Here is a 16,310-nt window from a genome sequence, read left to right on the forward strand (position 1 = left end):
ATTTCCCTTTCATTTATCCCATTTGCCATACCTCCCAGAATTCAAGGGGGTGCTGTCTATGGAGAATAATACACGCAGCACCCCCTGGGAAAGTCTTGGAGGTGCTTCAGCACCCCCGCTTTCCAGGGCCATGCACGTGCAGGGTACTTTTGAAAAAATGAAGGAAAATGTAATTTTGCAGTCCATTGTCATATATGCATTTGATTTGTCATTTAGATATTGTGTAGGGTATAATGCATTAAATGGAAATTTCTTGATTTGTTATTTATGTATGTGTATTTTTGGTTCATTTTGATACCCTTCATTGATTGAAACGTATGGGGTTTTTTCAATAAAATATTGAATTTCAATTAATACAACCGATTGAAACATCTCATTTGTAATTGTGTATTGTCTTTTACTAAAATGAAATAAGAACCTTGAAACAAGAAACTCTGTATGAGGAATTAATGAAAGCTGAATTGGGTATTAAGTGCAGACTATCACTTGCCATTGTGCCTTAGATTTATTTTAATAAACGGCAGTGATTAGTGACTGTCATCTATGGAGCATTAAGGGAATACCTTCTTATTCCAAGTTCATAATCATCGTAACAGACGAGATTTGATGACACTCTAGGGTTTCTACCAAGGATTTCGGGGTATACATGAAATATTGATTAAGGAAAGTACATTGACCTTTGGTGAGAGCACGCTTTCCTTTCATTATGAAATCTTTCATATCACGTACCAGACCTGCTTGTCGCATGTTTTGGTTATTTTTTAATACTGGAATATCTGGTATTATCCGGGTAGAAATAAAACTTTTAAACTGGTAATCAGTTTTTAGTATGTATAGTATTTTCATCATTCCTGAATATTATTGATCTGATAAAAGTAAAGACGTATTTAATCATGATCTGTTTTAAGCTATTCGTGTTGTTGGATTGATTGACCGACAAACTGAATTCTTTATAGATATGTAGTTGGCATGCACCAGACAAGTAAACGAAATTCAGGCCTATATGTAATTTCAAAAAGAAATATTTTGCACTTTCTTTTCGAAATTTGCGAAACGAATTCAACAATATGCTCGAAGTATTTAAGCTATAGATTGACTGCAATAGAGATATTGTCTAAGAAATAGTAAATTTAAAGGGGGATTCACTGTCTAGGGCCTCTAGGCTACCTTCTCCAGCCCCCCCCCTCCCTCCCCTTCACGTTGAAAGATGTACATGCATGTGAGGATTAGATAGCCATCTTCTCCTGATATGATTACAGAGGAAGATAACGATGAAATATTGCACTTCTCGCTCGCAGTATAGCATTGGAGAAACAGCGGGATTTATGAACGTGCCCACATCTTCCCGCTGCATCATGCGCAAAACTGAATAATAATTAACGTACGCACATTCATAATGCTCCAACTCGGTTTGAGCGGGTAAAACACAGCTGTCCCTTCAGGACCTACCATGTAAAAATCCATATTTAAGCTATCATCAAGCAATGGGGCCATTGGAATTTGAAATTGCTCGGAGCATTATTCAGGTTCTATATGCCTCCCCCTTTGGACATGTGACATTTTATTGTGGGTGTTGTAACGGAACTGAGGTTGATTTTTACACAGAGCGGGAGAAAAATGAATTTTATTTGGAATAATTGGACTCTTGCACGGCGCGTTATTATCTCCTAGTAGGAGGGTAGGTCGTCATCATGTTTTCTTGGAAATAAGCCACAACTTTCAGAGCAGGGACAGAATTAAACGGTTTGAGATCTAAAGGTAAGTTATCGTAATATTGATGATTAATGAAGTAGGATGTTAAGCGGTTTCCGATCACCATTCTGGTGTCAAATTTGCCGGAAAGTGGGCTGTCGTATCATAAAAGGATGCATTGATCTCACGGGAAGTGGAATTGCGAGTTTATCATGATATTTGATGATTTCTCCCCCCCCCCCCCCCTCTCTCTCTCTCTCTCTCTCTCTCTCTCTTCATCATGAGTTTGTCAGTAGTGGTTTCATGGTGAATACGAATAACGAGGTAATATGCGACAAATAATCACATACCATTATTGCGAGAGATAAAAAAGAATTTGCTATCATGGTATAAAACCACGTTTGTACTACATATGTCCTTTTTGTAATACATCTGATCACATGAAGTGCGATATCTTCTAGTTTTTTGTTTGATAAATTTCTCGGCACAGAAATAAGCGTCATTTTGTAGTAAAAACCTTTTTCTTTTCTTTTTTTTTTTTGTCAAATTTACTTCAGCACCCCCAGTTAAAAAAATTAGTTCCCAGGTAGATATAGATACCATATTGTTGTTACACATGATATACTTCTATCCCATTGTAGTATAATCATGTTTACATATATAATACATTTTATTTATTTGTTCATTTTGGCAGGGACAGAGTTACATGCATATATATATAGCACCGAACCAGTTCCGTTTTCCCCTATATGAACAAGAAAGAGATAAGATTCTTACACTATACTACATCTTTGAAAATTTCTTTTCAAATTTCGCAAGGAAAATTACAATAGAAGATATACGAATGCATTATAAACACCCAGTTTGGCGCCTCTTTGCCCATGCCATGCTGAATTTTCATCATGATGAGCGGTGGCAAAAGCCCCAACATCACGGGTGATTGGGAATCGGTTCCTTTCTCTTCTTCACTTCGCCTAACCTGAACGACTTAATGAAATAAAGGGGGCTTGGATAGAGACTCGATCGGTGGTAGAAGGTGCAAGGAAGCATAAATATGGGATTACCAATAAGACGAATGATTATAAAGAGGTGCATTGGTCTGTAGTGATCAGAGGTTCAAGGGGAGGAATGGTTGGAGCTTCTCGTTTCAGGAAAGGAGAGAGACATCTTGTTACTTTTTTGCGTTATGTCTTGGTATTCGTTTTCTCTGTTTTTTTATTATGTAGGCCTACATTAATTTTGTATTTACCCGGCATGTCCATTATCATGTTTTCTTTTTTTGTGGGGGTTCCTATTTTTCTTCCTAGTTTAGTGTGTTTTATTCATTTTTTAACCAGTTGTGGGCGGCCTCGGGACCATGCACCCCCCCCCCCCAAAAAAAAAATACACAAGGTAAGATTGGCTTAAAAGAAAAGAAATAAAAGAAGAAATGGTAAGAAAGTCGAATTCTTTGCTCTCTCGCGACTTGAGACGTTTATTTCACCTTTAAAATATTGACTTATTACCAAAATGAGCAGGCCTACGAAAATAACGGGTTCAATGTTTGACGGCTCCAGATCCCTTCTCACCATTCAAAGGTATAATGATGGAGTCGAGCAACACTCAAAAGCATCGGAGAAATTGGAGAAGAGAAACTGGATGGTTTAAGATGTCTGCGTCAAATTAAATTTGCAAATGATGAGGAGAAACACATTGACAGAAATGCGATGCAGGATGTGTGGGTAATCAGGAATAGAAACAAAATTCAATGAAGAGGAAGGAAATTATTGTGAATAAAAACATACATTTGCAAACTTCTTCTGTGGAAAAAGGGCAAAGTCAGACCTCGATATACAAAGGAAGCAGTAAAGGGTAAATTATTACGAAAGTAAGAAGGTTGTCAAAATAAATTTGACTTCCTTAATGAGATTGAGTCGATGGAAGAGGAGAGGGGATCGTGAATTGTATTCGGGTACACATACATGCAAGTAAAAGGGGCATTGTGGATATGTTTTTAAAAAAAGGGAATGGCAGCTTAGGTCTATTCTACTTAAACTGTTTTTAAATATGTTTTAAAATCATATTATCTTAAAAGAAAACGGAGCATAGCTTTAAAAAATGAAAGACTTTCCGTCAGTTTCTTATGTTTTTTGTTTGGGGAGTTATTTTATTTTTGTCAAGTAAACATTCTTTTTTTCCTGATTATGCTTTTCTCTTGACGGAATTGGAATAGGAATTATTTTCTTTGACAGAAAAAAAAAGGATTGAGAGGGGGGAAGATAAAGAACGAGCGGAGAGAAACAAAAAGAGTGGGATGGATAGGGAGAGAGACGGAGGGGGGAGAGATACCTGTAGAAAAGAATGAGAGCTTAATGCACATTACTGTGTCGTATTGGCAATGATAGATGGTGATGGAAAAAGAGACGCGGTTCTTGATCAAAGGAATTGACAAATGAATGAAGAGATGGAGACAGGTTGAAATGGACGTAAAGGTCAAGTGCTATAGGAAAGGTATTTTCTGGATAGAACGGCATTTTGGACTTGTCCCAGAATTGAATTGAGACCCTTTAGGGAGAGGCACTAAATTCGCATTTCGATCGAGGTAAATCGTTTATAACAGAAAAATACACAATGTATATAGGCCTATCAATATTTTGACCAAAGTATTACTTACATTTAAAAAAACAAATTATATTTCCGTTTCAGTTGGCTTACATGCGTTCTTCTTCAAACTCAACGTAACGGATTTACAACTTTTAAACTCTTAAGGTAAAGACTGACTGTGAGAAAGGATTCATGTACGTGTTTGGGAGGGGGGGGGTCACTGAACTCTGCTGGGGTGTCAGGCGTCGACTATAATTATGTTAAAGGGAGAGAAAATGAAGAACCGTGCTTATTTTTAAATTCCTAATGCTCCTGTGGTTTATTATGATTTTTCACTTTAACCATTTTTTTTTCATTTCAATACTTTTGTATTTATAACAGAATGCACCAATATCCATTTTAGTATCCACTGCCTTATCCATTTCTGTGTTGTTATCTTGCGCCCTCTCGAGTTTTCTTGTAATTTGTAATCTTATGATCGAATCCTGTACGTTTTCCTCAAATGAGATCACCACATCAATGGCACATTAGACCTATAATCATTTAATAAGAAATTTATTCTTTACACAGTAAAAACGCTGTTTAAAATATGTAAACAACGCTGTTTACTATATGAATCGCACAGTAGTTGTTAAACTTACAGTTTAAACAACCATGCTTAATTTATTGAGAATTGAATATTAGAAATCAAACTTTGTTGTTTAAGATTTTAAACACTTGTTAAATCTGTTTAAACAACTACTGTACGATTCATATAATAAACAGCGTTGTTTAAAAAAATTTAACAGTGGCTAATTTTATATGGCGTCATTTCCCAAAGTCTTATCAGTAGCATACGCTACTTGTTCCGATATTTAAGCAATCTCTTTCCATTATATTTCTTTCTTTGAGTGTTTCCCCTTATGTCTCACTAAGATTGTCTCTTGCTATAATCGTCATTGTATGCAATTAATTAAACACGCTTAAAGACGTAATTTGACTTGTTTTTATAGGGGGCAACTTGATTCTTTATTTTGTGTTTCTGTGTATTCAACTAGTTCACTGGCGTGCTGTTTGCCCCCCCCCCCCCCCGATTTTCACTCAAGTTTTTCAATTCATAGTATATTCAATATATTTTTCATCGAACTTCCTCCACTATTTGGCGGTTTTACCTTTCTTTTACACAAATGTCAGGCTTTAGTACTGAGCAGTTGTTCGTTCTGCCTTTCAAAAAAGGTGAACTTATAAAAACTCGGCTCTCTTAGAATGTTTGCCCCACAACTCCATTAATCATATTGATATTTGATAGAATATGTCTAATTATGGAGCTTTCTTTCGGGAAGAGATATGGTTTATTTTTTAGCAATATAAATGAGGCATTATACATTGATTTAATAACGTTTTTAAGATATTTGGTCATTTTAGATTTTTTTGTGAATTCTAGGCAACCACATTTCCATCAAAGTCTGTTCTATGTTGTAAATATTATTTAGTTTTTTAAGTTTAAATTAATTGTAAAATGAAATGAAAAGGTATTACATTGAGGTAAACCTGAAATATTTCGCATTTCATGTAATATAAAACAAAATATATACTGCATGTGTGACGTCATTGGCTCCCTCATTAGATAAGATGTTTATTCGTCTTTCTATTTCTGTACATACATTTATGCAACAAAGGTGATTGCATTTGGGCAAGAAATGAAGGCTTCGGGTCTCCTGGTGCCACATAAATGTGACATAAATATATCTAAAACTGAAAGCTAAACAAAATAACAGTAACAAAATATTATACATTGCATAGAAGTATATTATAAGTGAAAATAGTGAATAAAACAACAAAATACATTATATTGTTTACAGGACATGAACTAAATGAAGAAAGTGAGAAATAATGAGATTAAGGATAGTTAGACTGACGTAAACAGCACATGACAAAAGGTAAAACATAAGTCATGAAAAATGGAATTAGCTAATCCTCTTCTACATATCCTGTACAAAATAAAAGATGAATGAATAGATCAGAATATAATAATAATCTTCAATAAGGCTCCGATTCTAAAATAAAAGTAACTTATCTATTACAACTTACAAATATCAAGGAAGTAGATTACTACCGCCCATTATATGTGCGTAACTGTTTTGTGAAAATATGAGAAAATTAAAAAAAATCACGACTTTTTTTTATTTTACGTGCAATATTTTTTTAGCTGGTTTGATTTTCTCTATTTTATTTAGCTCTTGAAAGCGTTGGGGAAACCATGGAGATAATTTAATCTCCTTTGGGAAACGTTACTTCTAATAAAGGAGTGTCATTCGTTTTGGGGGACGGGAGTCATGTCTCCCCCCTCTCCCCCCCCCCCCCTCCCTCCCTCCCTTACTCTATATCTCCACACTTCTTGGACGGCCAAGTAATTATCCACTCTCTCTCTTTATTCCCTCTCCGCCACAAACACGCATGTGTGTTCATGTGTTTTTTCTCTTTCTTTCTCTCTCACATCCTCTCATTGATCTCTTTGTTTTGCTATGACTCAACAAAGGCTCAAACCTGTATGTTCTGATCAATAAGATAATCTGATTTTTTTTCCGACTGTAAAATCGATATCTATTTCAACTGCAGTAGAAGCCAATAGTTTATACTATTTTATTTCAATAATGATGTAGTTGTTCATGATGACATGATGATGGTGAGCATGGTGAGGAGGAGGATGATGATGATAATGATCATAATGATGAGGAGGAGGATATTTATTATAACCATAATAATTAAAATAGTAATGACGAAAATGATTGTAATGATGATGATGATAGTGCTAACATAATAATAAAAAATATAATAAGTTATTTTCAATCCTCACAACAAATTATTTGAATTTATTTCTTTGTATATTGTTTCACTCTTTTCATTTCCATTGTTCCTCCTCCTTAATTTTCGATTTACAGACATTAAAGACTGGTCTTCTGGTGGCTTTTTGGTATGGCAAACACTTTAGGAATCCGTGTTGTTCGACCGGTAACACTCCGAAAGTTTCATCAACCTGAGCTCGACCTTTCAGAGGAACGTGACACCGATCCTCTTTTATCGGCCAACAGAGTGCGCACTTCTCATCAACGAATGGCAGGGGATTGTCAGCCAAGCAAATCGTGGAATGCACATTCAAATCCACAATCTCAGTCAAGCACTGTCGACCGTAGTACGCAAACACACTGCACGGACGATATTCTACACACAGATTTTCTTATTCGGGGCACGGCTGCAGACGACAGAGTAGACATGCCAGTATCGTCTACACTCACACACTATTCCATGCACAAAAATAGCCAGGATTTCTCGAATTTCGAGCCGAACTGCCCAAACTCGATGGACTATCACTCTCATGGTGGAACTTTAACCCATTCGTCTCCGTTTAACGGGATTAAACAAGCAGGATATGACACTTATGGTAGCGAGTTAGAGTATCGAGTTGGAGCGCCGATTCTCGGGGGAGATACTGGTAACGGTGGAGTTGGTAGCGGCTTTGGTGGCGGACCATTGCTGAAACAAGGTGGATCTTTGGTAGACGAGTTTGGACCCAAAGAGGCGCCACATAAACTTGGAAGTAGCAAGGATAGCTATACTAAAATGACGAGAGCGGTGACACAGAAACCCGAAGGAATCGGGGAATCATTAGCCTGGCTCAAACGAGAACTGGTGAGTACAGATCCCCCGATAGATCTTGATTTCACATGTATTTTATAATTTTGTTGAGGTTGATAAAAAAGTGTGTACGGTTGATTCATAATGGCATTAGTGTTTTTTCTTTCTTTGATTGGCGGTGTTATGTTTTTGCTTTTCATCTTAACAATCGAATTACATTAAAACAGACGTAGATCTATTGTGATATTTTTAATATAACTTAAGCGTAGAAGATTTTTATATGAATGAAATCAAAATATTCATAAAAGTTGAAAGAAAAATTATTTGAAGGTCGATCTGCATTTATTTAGCGCTTTGAGCCGTTATGGGAAAGGCGCTATATAAAAACTAGCTATTATTATTTTTTTATAATTATTTTCATCATTATTTATAGGCATGTATGGACATTTATTACTGAAGACGAAATGGGCTTAGATACCACTGGCGTAAATCCCGGGGGGGATGGGGGGGATATATCCCCCCCACTTTTCGAGGAGGGGGGGATGGCCTGTACAAACATCCCCCCACTTTTTACGAAAGAAATGAAAAAAAAATCACAAGAGATAATTGTTTTATTGGTGAAAATTCTTCCTGAAATACCGCTTAACACATAAAACAATGTTATTGAATCATAAAATGCAAATAAAGAGCCAGTTCACAATTTCCAAACGAAATACTTATGTCCTTATTATAACATTGAAGAGAAACTCCCGTTTCTTCCAATTCATCAATGTTGGGGTCTTTGGGAAGGGATTAAGATGGAATGTCAATTCTTTTTTAATGTAATCTCTAATAAAACCATTAAACCATCATGGGGTAAAAAAGATAATAATATTGGAGGGGTATTTGCCATATGGACATACAGTGGCGTAACTACGGGGGGGGGGCATGGGGGGCACGTGCCCCCCCCCCCCCCCCAATCGGCTGACCAAAAAAAAAAAATGGGGAAAAGGAGAAAAGAGGGAGAAAGGAAGAGAAGCGTATAGTGGGTAAGAAAATATTATTCATTATGTTATATTATAATTATGTTATGTTACATTACATAAGAATCATTTTTATCATAACTTCATGAAACATAATTTGCCCAGGGCCTACGTCTTCATTGTTCCTGTGCTTGCATTGTCTGTTAACGAGATATATAATCCTGTTGTACTAAAACATCCCGTTTTCAAGTCAATATAAACCAAATATATTTCCTAGCACTTGAGTTATCATTGTTTTATGTAGTGACACATGCTTCTTTTTCATGACTCAAAAAGTGATTGCCCCATGTTAAGGTCTTCGTATATATGAAACATTTCCTGTCCGTGATTACATTCGCATTAGTGGATTGGTGAGATATGTCTGCTCTTCATGAATTCCTAAAATCGGTCCTTAAAATGTCCCTTCTTCTGATCTGAATATCAAAAATTTTCAGCTCGCGCTTCGCGCTCGCATAATTTGGATATTGAAATACGTATGGTCCTAGTTAATTCCTACAAAGAAACCTTAGAAAGCCCCACTTCAGGTTTGAATTATCTAAATTTTTAGCTCGCGCTTCGCGCTCACCTCGCAATATTTGATTAGTGAGATGCGTATGATAATCATGATTGCAATGACTACAAAAAGTGTTTCATGTGTTCAGATGTAATTCTTATAAACCAGCAAGCGCTTGGCACTCGCATTACATGACTATGGTGAGATATGCATACTCTTAATGGATTCCTAAAATATATTCCTCAAAATCTCGCTGTTTGGGGTCAAAATATACGAAAACTTCAGCTCGCGCTTCGCGCTCGTATTGTTTAGCGAGACAGGTACCTATCATGATTACACAAATTTGATTATAATGTCTCTTTTTAGGTGTGAATATAAAAAAAAATTAGCTCGCGCTTCGCGCTCGCATTATTTGATCAGTGAGATGCATATCCGTTTAATGACATTGTCCAGAAAATGTCTCTATTAGGTCAGTATAACTGGCAACTGAGCGCGCGCTCACTCAGTGATTCAAACATTTTGCTGGTGCCCCCCTCCCCAATGCCGTGATGACCCACGGTACGCCACTGTGGACATATCAATGACAATTCCTTGCATATCTAAAAAACATGATTGCAAAAAAAAATGCCAAAATATTTCAGTCATCCCCCCACCCATCAACACGGATTTACGCCAGTGTTAGATACAATAGTTAAGCATGGGGTAACCAACCTTCTTGATGGTCAGAAGAGTGTGTGGGTTGTAAAAGGGCATACAGACCTTCACTTCTAGTACAATTTAGAACCCACGTGAGTGACGTGACTCAAGAACGGAACAAAAAAAAACATGATTGGGTTTATACAGTGAAGCACATAAAGATTACTATATCACTTTTAATGGATCCCGTTTTATCAATAAACATGACAAAAACAAACTGACGTTTATTCAGCCCATTATTCAGGTACATTATTTCTGTTGTCAAGATCATTCAAGATGTGGACGTTGGATACTTAACTTTTAAGGGGTTTCTGTACCAAAATTATAAAGAAATACTACTCCCTGTTGATTTCATGTCAAACTGCGCTGTAATCACAAGAAGTGTTTTGGGGCCACTTTTTCCAGAAGGGCGTTGTGAAGCTGTTTGGATTGTTTAAAAAATTTGGGAGATAATGGCCAAGCGTATTCCACTGACAATTTTCCTTTGATGTATTGTGTTAAACTGGTAGTTTTATGCAGTTCGTCTCCGACATTCATTTGGGTGCGGTGACTGTGTTATAAATGGAATGCAGGATTACGCCATTTTCACGATCTCTTTTTATTATTACATAAATCCCTCGTTCCAATTCAATCCTCTTCACCTCACTCTCACAAAGAACACCACTCTGAAAGAGATCCATGCGTGTCAAACAAATAACCTCAACGAATTCATTATTTCGGCACCGAAAAAAACCCACTCTTTCAAAAATGGGTAAGGAGCAAGCTACTTCCTGTGTAAAGACATGCAGTAGCACAGATTTATAAATGCAAGGATCATCTTAATACACAGTTTAACCAGCTTAGATATACGCCTACTGAAGATTTTCATAAACGAATGTGACAACTATATACAGCCCGATTTCGTGTTCATCGCATGCGATATTTATTTTGAGAAAGGAGATAAGGGACGATAAACGAGATAGGCAAAGCAAACGTGATGTGATTATTAGCAGTAAGGTCATCTTATGGCAACCTTATAATGTTTTATTCCAAGTCTTGGCACGTTCCGTCTTTGATATTAGAGTGATTATTGTAGATTGAACTGTAAACATGATGTCGATCGAAATAAACTTATACAACACGTTTTACACGTATACATGTATACCTCGTACATTGACGATAAAAAAAAAAGAAAGTTAAATAAGCAATTGAAAGGTTATAGGAGTGATCACCTTTTCCAAATGTTGCTTTTACCACTTTAAATGGTTCGATCCAACACTTACATTGTTGGATTCAGCTTCATGCAAGTTTGGATATAACATTTGGAAAAAATTGTCACTCCAACCTAGTTTCAATTGCCGATTTCTTTTTAATCCCAGCATGTATTGCTTCCAAATAAAACAACAAAAATTTGCAGAGCTTATATTATATCTTGGCAGTATTTAATGTAAAACAGCTACAGCTGATATCTTGTGACAACAGTTTAAACCGTAATGATCTTCGTCATCCTCCTCCGTCTTGGCAAGAAGTGATCCCAATCAGGCAGGTGCTGAGGAAGGATATGTACTTTCATCATCGAATACACTACAAGAACACCGGTGTTGATTTAACTCGAGACCCATTTATGCATGTATAGGAACAATCCATGTTTCGAAGTTTTGACACAACACCAGTTTAGAATCAAACCCTTGTTGATTGACTTTGTTTTAGACGCCTATTTGATGTTAGCCCAAAGTAAAACTGGTGATGTTCCAATAACTGTTTTGTGTTTTCCTGTAAGACGCTGGGCTGGTATTAACACTGACTTTTGCAGTGTAGGCAGCTAATAAGTATTTTTGCAATACTTCTAAAGTAAATTGGAAGAGGATATACGCGTATTATCGCGTATGATATCAGTGATTACAATTTCCTTCATATTTTAGAATTACAATTGACTCTGTCCAGGTTACAAATGCTTTGTCGATTTCCCCCATATGTCAAACAAAATATATATCGAGGGGGTGGGTTAACGTCTCAAAAAAATAAGGAAACTCAAGGAAGATAGGTAGTTTTTTTGGTGTGTGGAAAATAGATGTTTGCAAAAAATTAGATCTTGTCACTATGAGCCCAATATTTTCAAATTAGATCGTTTATCATTCGATTTCTGTCACCGTACTCTGACAAAATGATGAGAAAGTTTGCACCTCGTTAGCTCATATATCTTATAATTGTCTTAAATATTGTAGGTATCTATCGTTGTAGGTATTTAACGTTCTAGAAACGAATAAGATGTTTTAATTGCTTTGAAATATGACATACATGGCACGTAGTCTTCGACCATGCAAATCTTTGTGCGGTGAAATTGCCTTATACGGTATATTCCTCTATACTTTAGGGTTTTTTTCCGTGCCAGCAAATTGGATTTTTGGCCAAGAGATCGGGAAGGATATTCGAGCAAAACTTCCGATTTTACAAGCTTAAATGGAATAGCCTGAATCCTAACACATTTATCCAAACATAATACACCTAAAACTTGAAACGCGTTAGTTTATGGGTATCACGAGATCATTTGTTTTATATAGGCCTACATACAATATACAAGATATGTAAAATCAGCTTTATATTGTACTTATTTGATTTTATTCACTTCCCTCTTGTACTCGGAAATAATCGTTATCTACCAATTGTACTAATGGTGACGTTTAAGGTTCGAGATAATATGTAACTGAAAAATGATTATATACATGCCATCAATTCTGACTTGTCAATCAATTCCTACATGTTTAAAACTTCAGTTCATCCATCGTCCTCCGTTGAAATCAATTTAGTTCTTACGACCTAAGCCAAACGACAGCTTAGCTTGATTGATACAAATGTATTTTAACGAACAGTTAGGCAATTATCATGAAGGAAATGCGTGTTTCTGTACGTTACTTTGAAGAGTTATTATACAGATTCATCCAGCTGTAGGCGAAGACCTTCATTTCTATAACCCAATCTGATGAAATGCGTCCATCTCCCACACGATTTATATTTGGCAGATGGTTCTTGTATTGTAGCTACGAAGATAAATAATGTGCAGAAGAAGAATACATTCGTCATCTCTAATGAGAGGAAATCACACTGTGTTTTCAGAGTCCATTCACCTTCTAGTACAGACATGATGAGTATTTGGATTAATAAAATCCTTCGCGGCCTTATACAGAGGAAGATTTGTGTTTCCTGTCTTTGATGATTACATCTTTATTTCAAAGCAGACGATCGTTTACAAGCTTAGATGAAAGGTTCACTCTTATAATTGGTTTTGATAAGAAAAAATATTGGAGTTCAATGTTACGGAGTTATTAGTTTTATAAGAAAAATATATATATATATATATTGTGACGTCACAGACGAGCAGTTCCTCCATTTGCCAGGTTATTTAAATTCCAAAAAGTGTCATTTTTCTCTTTAAAAAAATTGAAAGCGATTTTATGTGTGTTGTGGATGTATTATCATACACATCATTCATACCTCATTTTATCAGAAAATATCATTATTCATGTTCCACTAAAAAGAAATGGAATTATTGAAATAAAAAAATTATGAGTTTCATCAAACCTTCATCATTTTTTGCGGATATTCCTGTTATTAATTTATCAAAATCAACTGTACGTCAGGGGGAACTCCCCTTTAACTAATCTTCCTCAAAATACGTGTCAAAAGTATAGGGGATGATTGAAGAGTTATTAAACAGAGCTCATTTAAATGAGACATCGATTTCGGTTTAAAGGTTTAAACGAGTTTAAATAAGCCGATTAACAACAAAGTGCTGATCATCCTTACAAATTATGTTACAGGCTGACATAAACACTATAGGAAAGTATTATTGTTTGTTGTCTTTTCGGTAAAAGATACAGTAAACCATGTTGATATTCCGCGACTGGCATGATAAATTAATGCAGTAATTGAATCGTTTCAATTTAATTCATTCATATTAAATTCATCAAGGTGGATGATATTGTGATGCTTGATGATTCACGAAAAGGAATGTAAATTTATAGGGCCTATATATATTATATAACACAATCAAGGTGAAGCTAATAAAGAATAAACTAAAAGTATGTATTATGTTATAGCATAACGACTATGATGTGTAGATCTTTGATAAACTTTTTAATCATCAGTTCGGAAATTGGATATTGAAATGAACATAAAAATGGCGTATGAAAGATTAACAAATTCGACAGTTAGGCTGTCCGTTAGATCACAACTCTTTGTAAAGCACCGTTTAAATTGAACTTAAAATCAGAATATGGATATATAATCAGGGAGGTGGAATAATCAGTGATAATAACAAATACAAATACGTATGTTCATCCTTCAGGCCTATCCTCTTCGACCGGAAGCTAGTTGCAATAAGAGTTGGACTTACTATAAACATAACTTTTAAAATCAATCACAGTTCCCTTATGATGCCCCATTGATTGATTTAGAAATCAAGTTACGAATTATTCTTATATAGTTGCGTTTGATTACAACTATTTCTGCAAAAGGGGCCTGACCAGGGACTTCCTTACCCGTGATCTAAGCTATAAGCCATGACCAAGGATATCAGCAGTGGTCTGTCTGCACTTGTTCTGACATGGTGTCTCTTAGTCATGGGACCTCCATTGTCCACTCCTCGTGCACCTGGTTTAGAGATGAGCACGTTTGTTATCTTCAAGACCACTGCTGCATTTATGGGGGCGGGGGGGGGGGGGTCTTGGGGGCACTGGATCACCTCCAAATAATAATAATAAAAATCATAATAATAATAAATAGTAGTAATAAATTAATGAATAAATAAATAACATAAATAAAAAAAGATAAGAAACAAAAATTAAAGTAAAGTAAATAAGCTGATCAGTGATGACGATAGAATAAAATTCTGGATATTTTATTTAAAAATATGTCAAAAATTTGATTTTCAATTCAAACGGTCAAAAGAAATTTCGTTTAATATTTTAATCCGCTCGATTGTGACTATTTTGACCCCCCCCTCAAATGTTTTGACTCATTGCGCCACTGTCCAAGACTGCCTATAAAGACGAGGAACATTCGTCATGTATTGCCTGATGGGAAGTAAGATTGGTTCCAATTCTCAGCAGGTGACTTTCATCATTCCATGCACAGCAGTTATCTGGATTGTAAACTTATACTGTATCTTTCCACGAAGATAGCGATGCCCCCCCCCCCCCCCTCTTTCATATTGGCAAGGCTTTAAAAATGGCTGTCATGACTGTCTTGATCAGTGGCGTAATGAGCCAAAAAAATTGAGGGGGCTCGATATGACGTATCGCGTAAAATTAATAAAAAGTTGCAAGCGAGCGAGCAAATATTTCGCCTTTTTATTACAAAAATTTTAGTTTGTGATAGATTTGACATAATATTCTGAAAACAATATCATATTTCACCCTTATCCCTTTCCTTTTCTCTTTTTTTTTCTTGGTCGGGATTTTTTTTTTGGGGGGGGGCAAGAGTCCCCCCCCCCCCCCCCCCCCCATCTGTACGCCCATGGTCCTGATTATCTATATAGGAATACATCACCATTCCTAATCAAAATTTAGAAGAAAAAAAAGAGCTGAAGATATCATACATAATCATGAGCAACATGCTTTAGTTGTGAACCGACTGCTTCGCTGTCATTTCGATGGCAGTGTGAACACCCCGGTGCATTTCAGAGGTTGTCAGTATAGAGTGCATTAATTAATTGGAATAGATAAACGTAGTTGTTCGTTTTATCCAAACAGAAGTCAACAATGTCGGTAAACTGATGCTGGATATGCCTTGCCTGCCTTCCCCAACTTTTGCACTCAAGACTTGCCATGTGTGAGAGCGAACGCTGCATTAATAGATGTATGACTCATCGATAATTCCACGTCTTACCTGCATACACTGGCGAATATAATTATGAATGCTATTTCTGTTTGCATTCGGCTAGCTTGGAGCTATGGGGTAGTACGACCGAGTTATACCAATTTACCCACGATTCGAAAGTTTGAATAATATAGTTTGCAGAGCACCATGCAGCGTGTGATAATACAAGGCATTCTTTCACCCCCGACAACAGAAAATGCAATTATTCATTATTCCACGAATAGGTGACCTTTGTATTGTGTGTTTTTGAAGTCAAAGACGTTGAGTTCATAAAGTAATAATGCCTTTTGATAATAATTCAATTCAAGTAAATGATCCATTAGGTAACAGAGTGTACGCATGATGGAGATAGA

The 16,310-nt window shown here is 36.1% G+C and overlaps 1 protein-coding gene across 1 annotated transcript in view; it reads left to right on the forward strand.

The window, feature by feature from the left end:
* The first annotated feature begins 7,230 nt into the window (after positions 1 to 7,230).
* The window catches only part of LOC129265214 (uncharacterized), a 40,112-nt gene continuing 31,032 nt past the window's right edge, over positions 7,231 to 16,310 (forward strand). The window contains exon 1 of the mRNA XM_064104093.1: positions 7,231 to 7,944. Coding sequence (XP_063960163.1) covers positions 7,231 to 7,944 — 714 coding nt within the window. The remainder of the gene's footprint in view (positions 7,945 to 16,310) is intronic.

This window comes from Lytechinus pictus, chromosome 1 (genome assembly GCF_037042905.1).
Source record: "Lytechinus pictus isolate F3 Inbred chromosome 1, Lp3.0, whole genome shotgun sequence".
Lineage (NCBI taxonomy): Eukaryota > Metazoa > Echinodermata > Echinoidea > Temnopleuroida > Toxopneustidae > Lytechinus > Lytechinus pictus.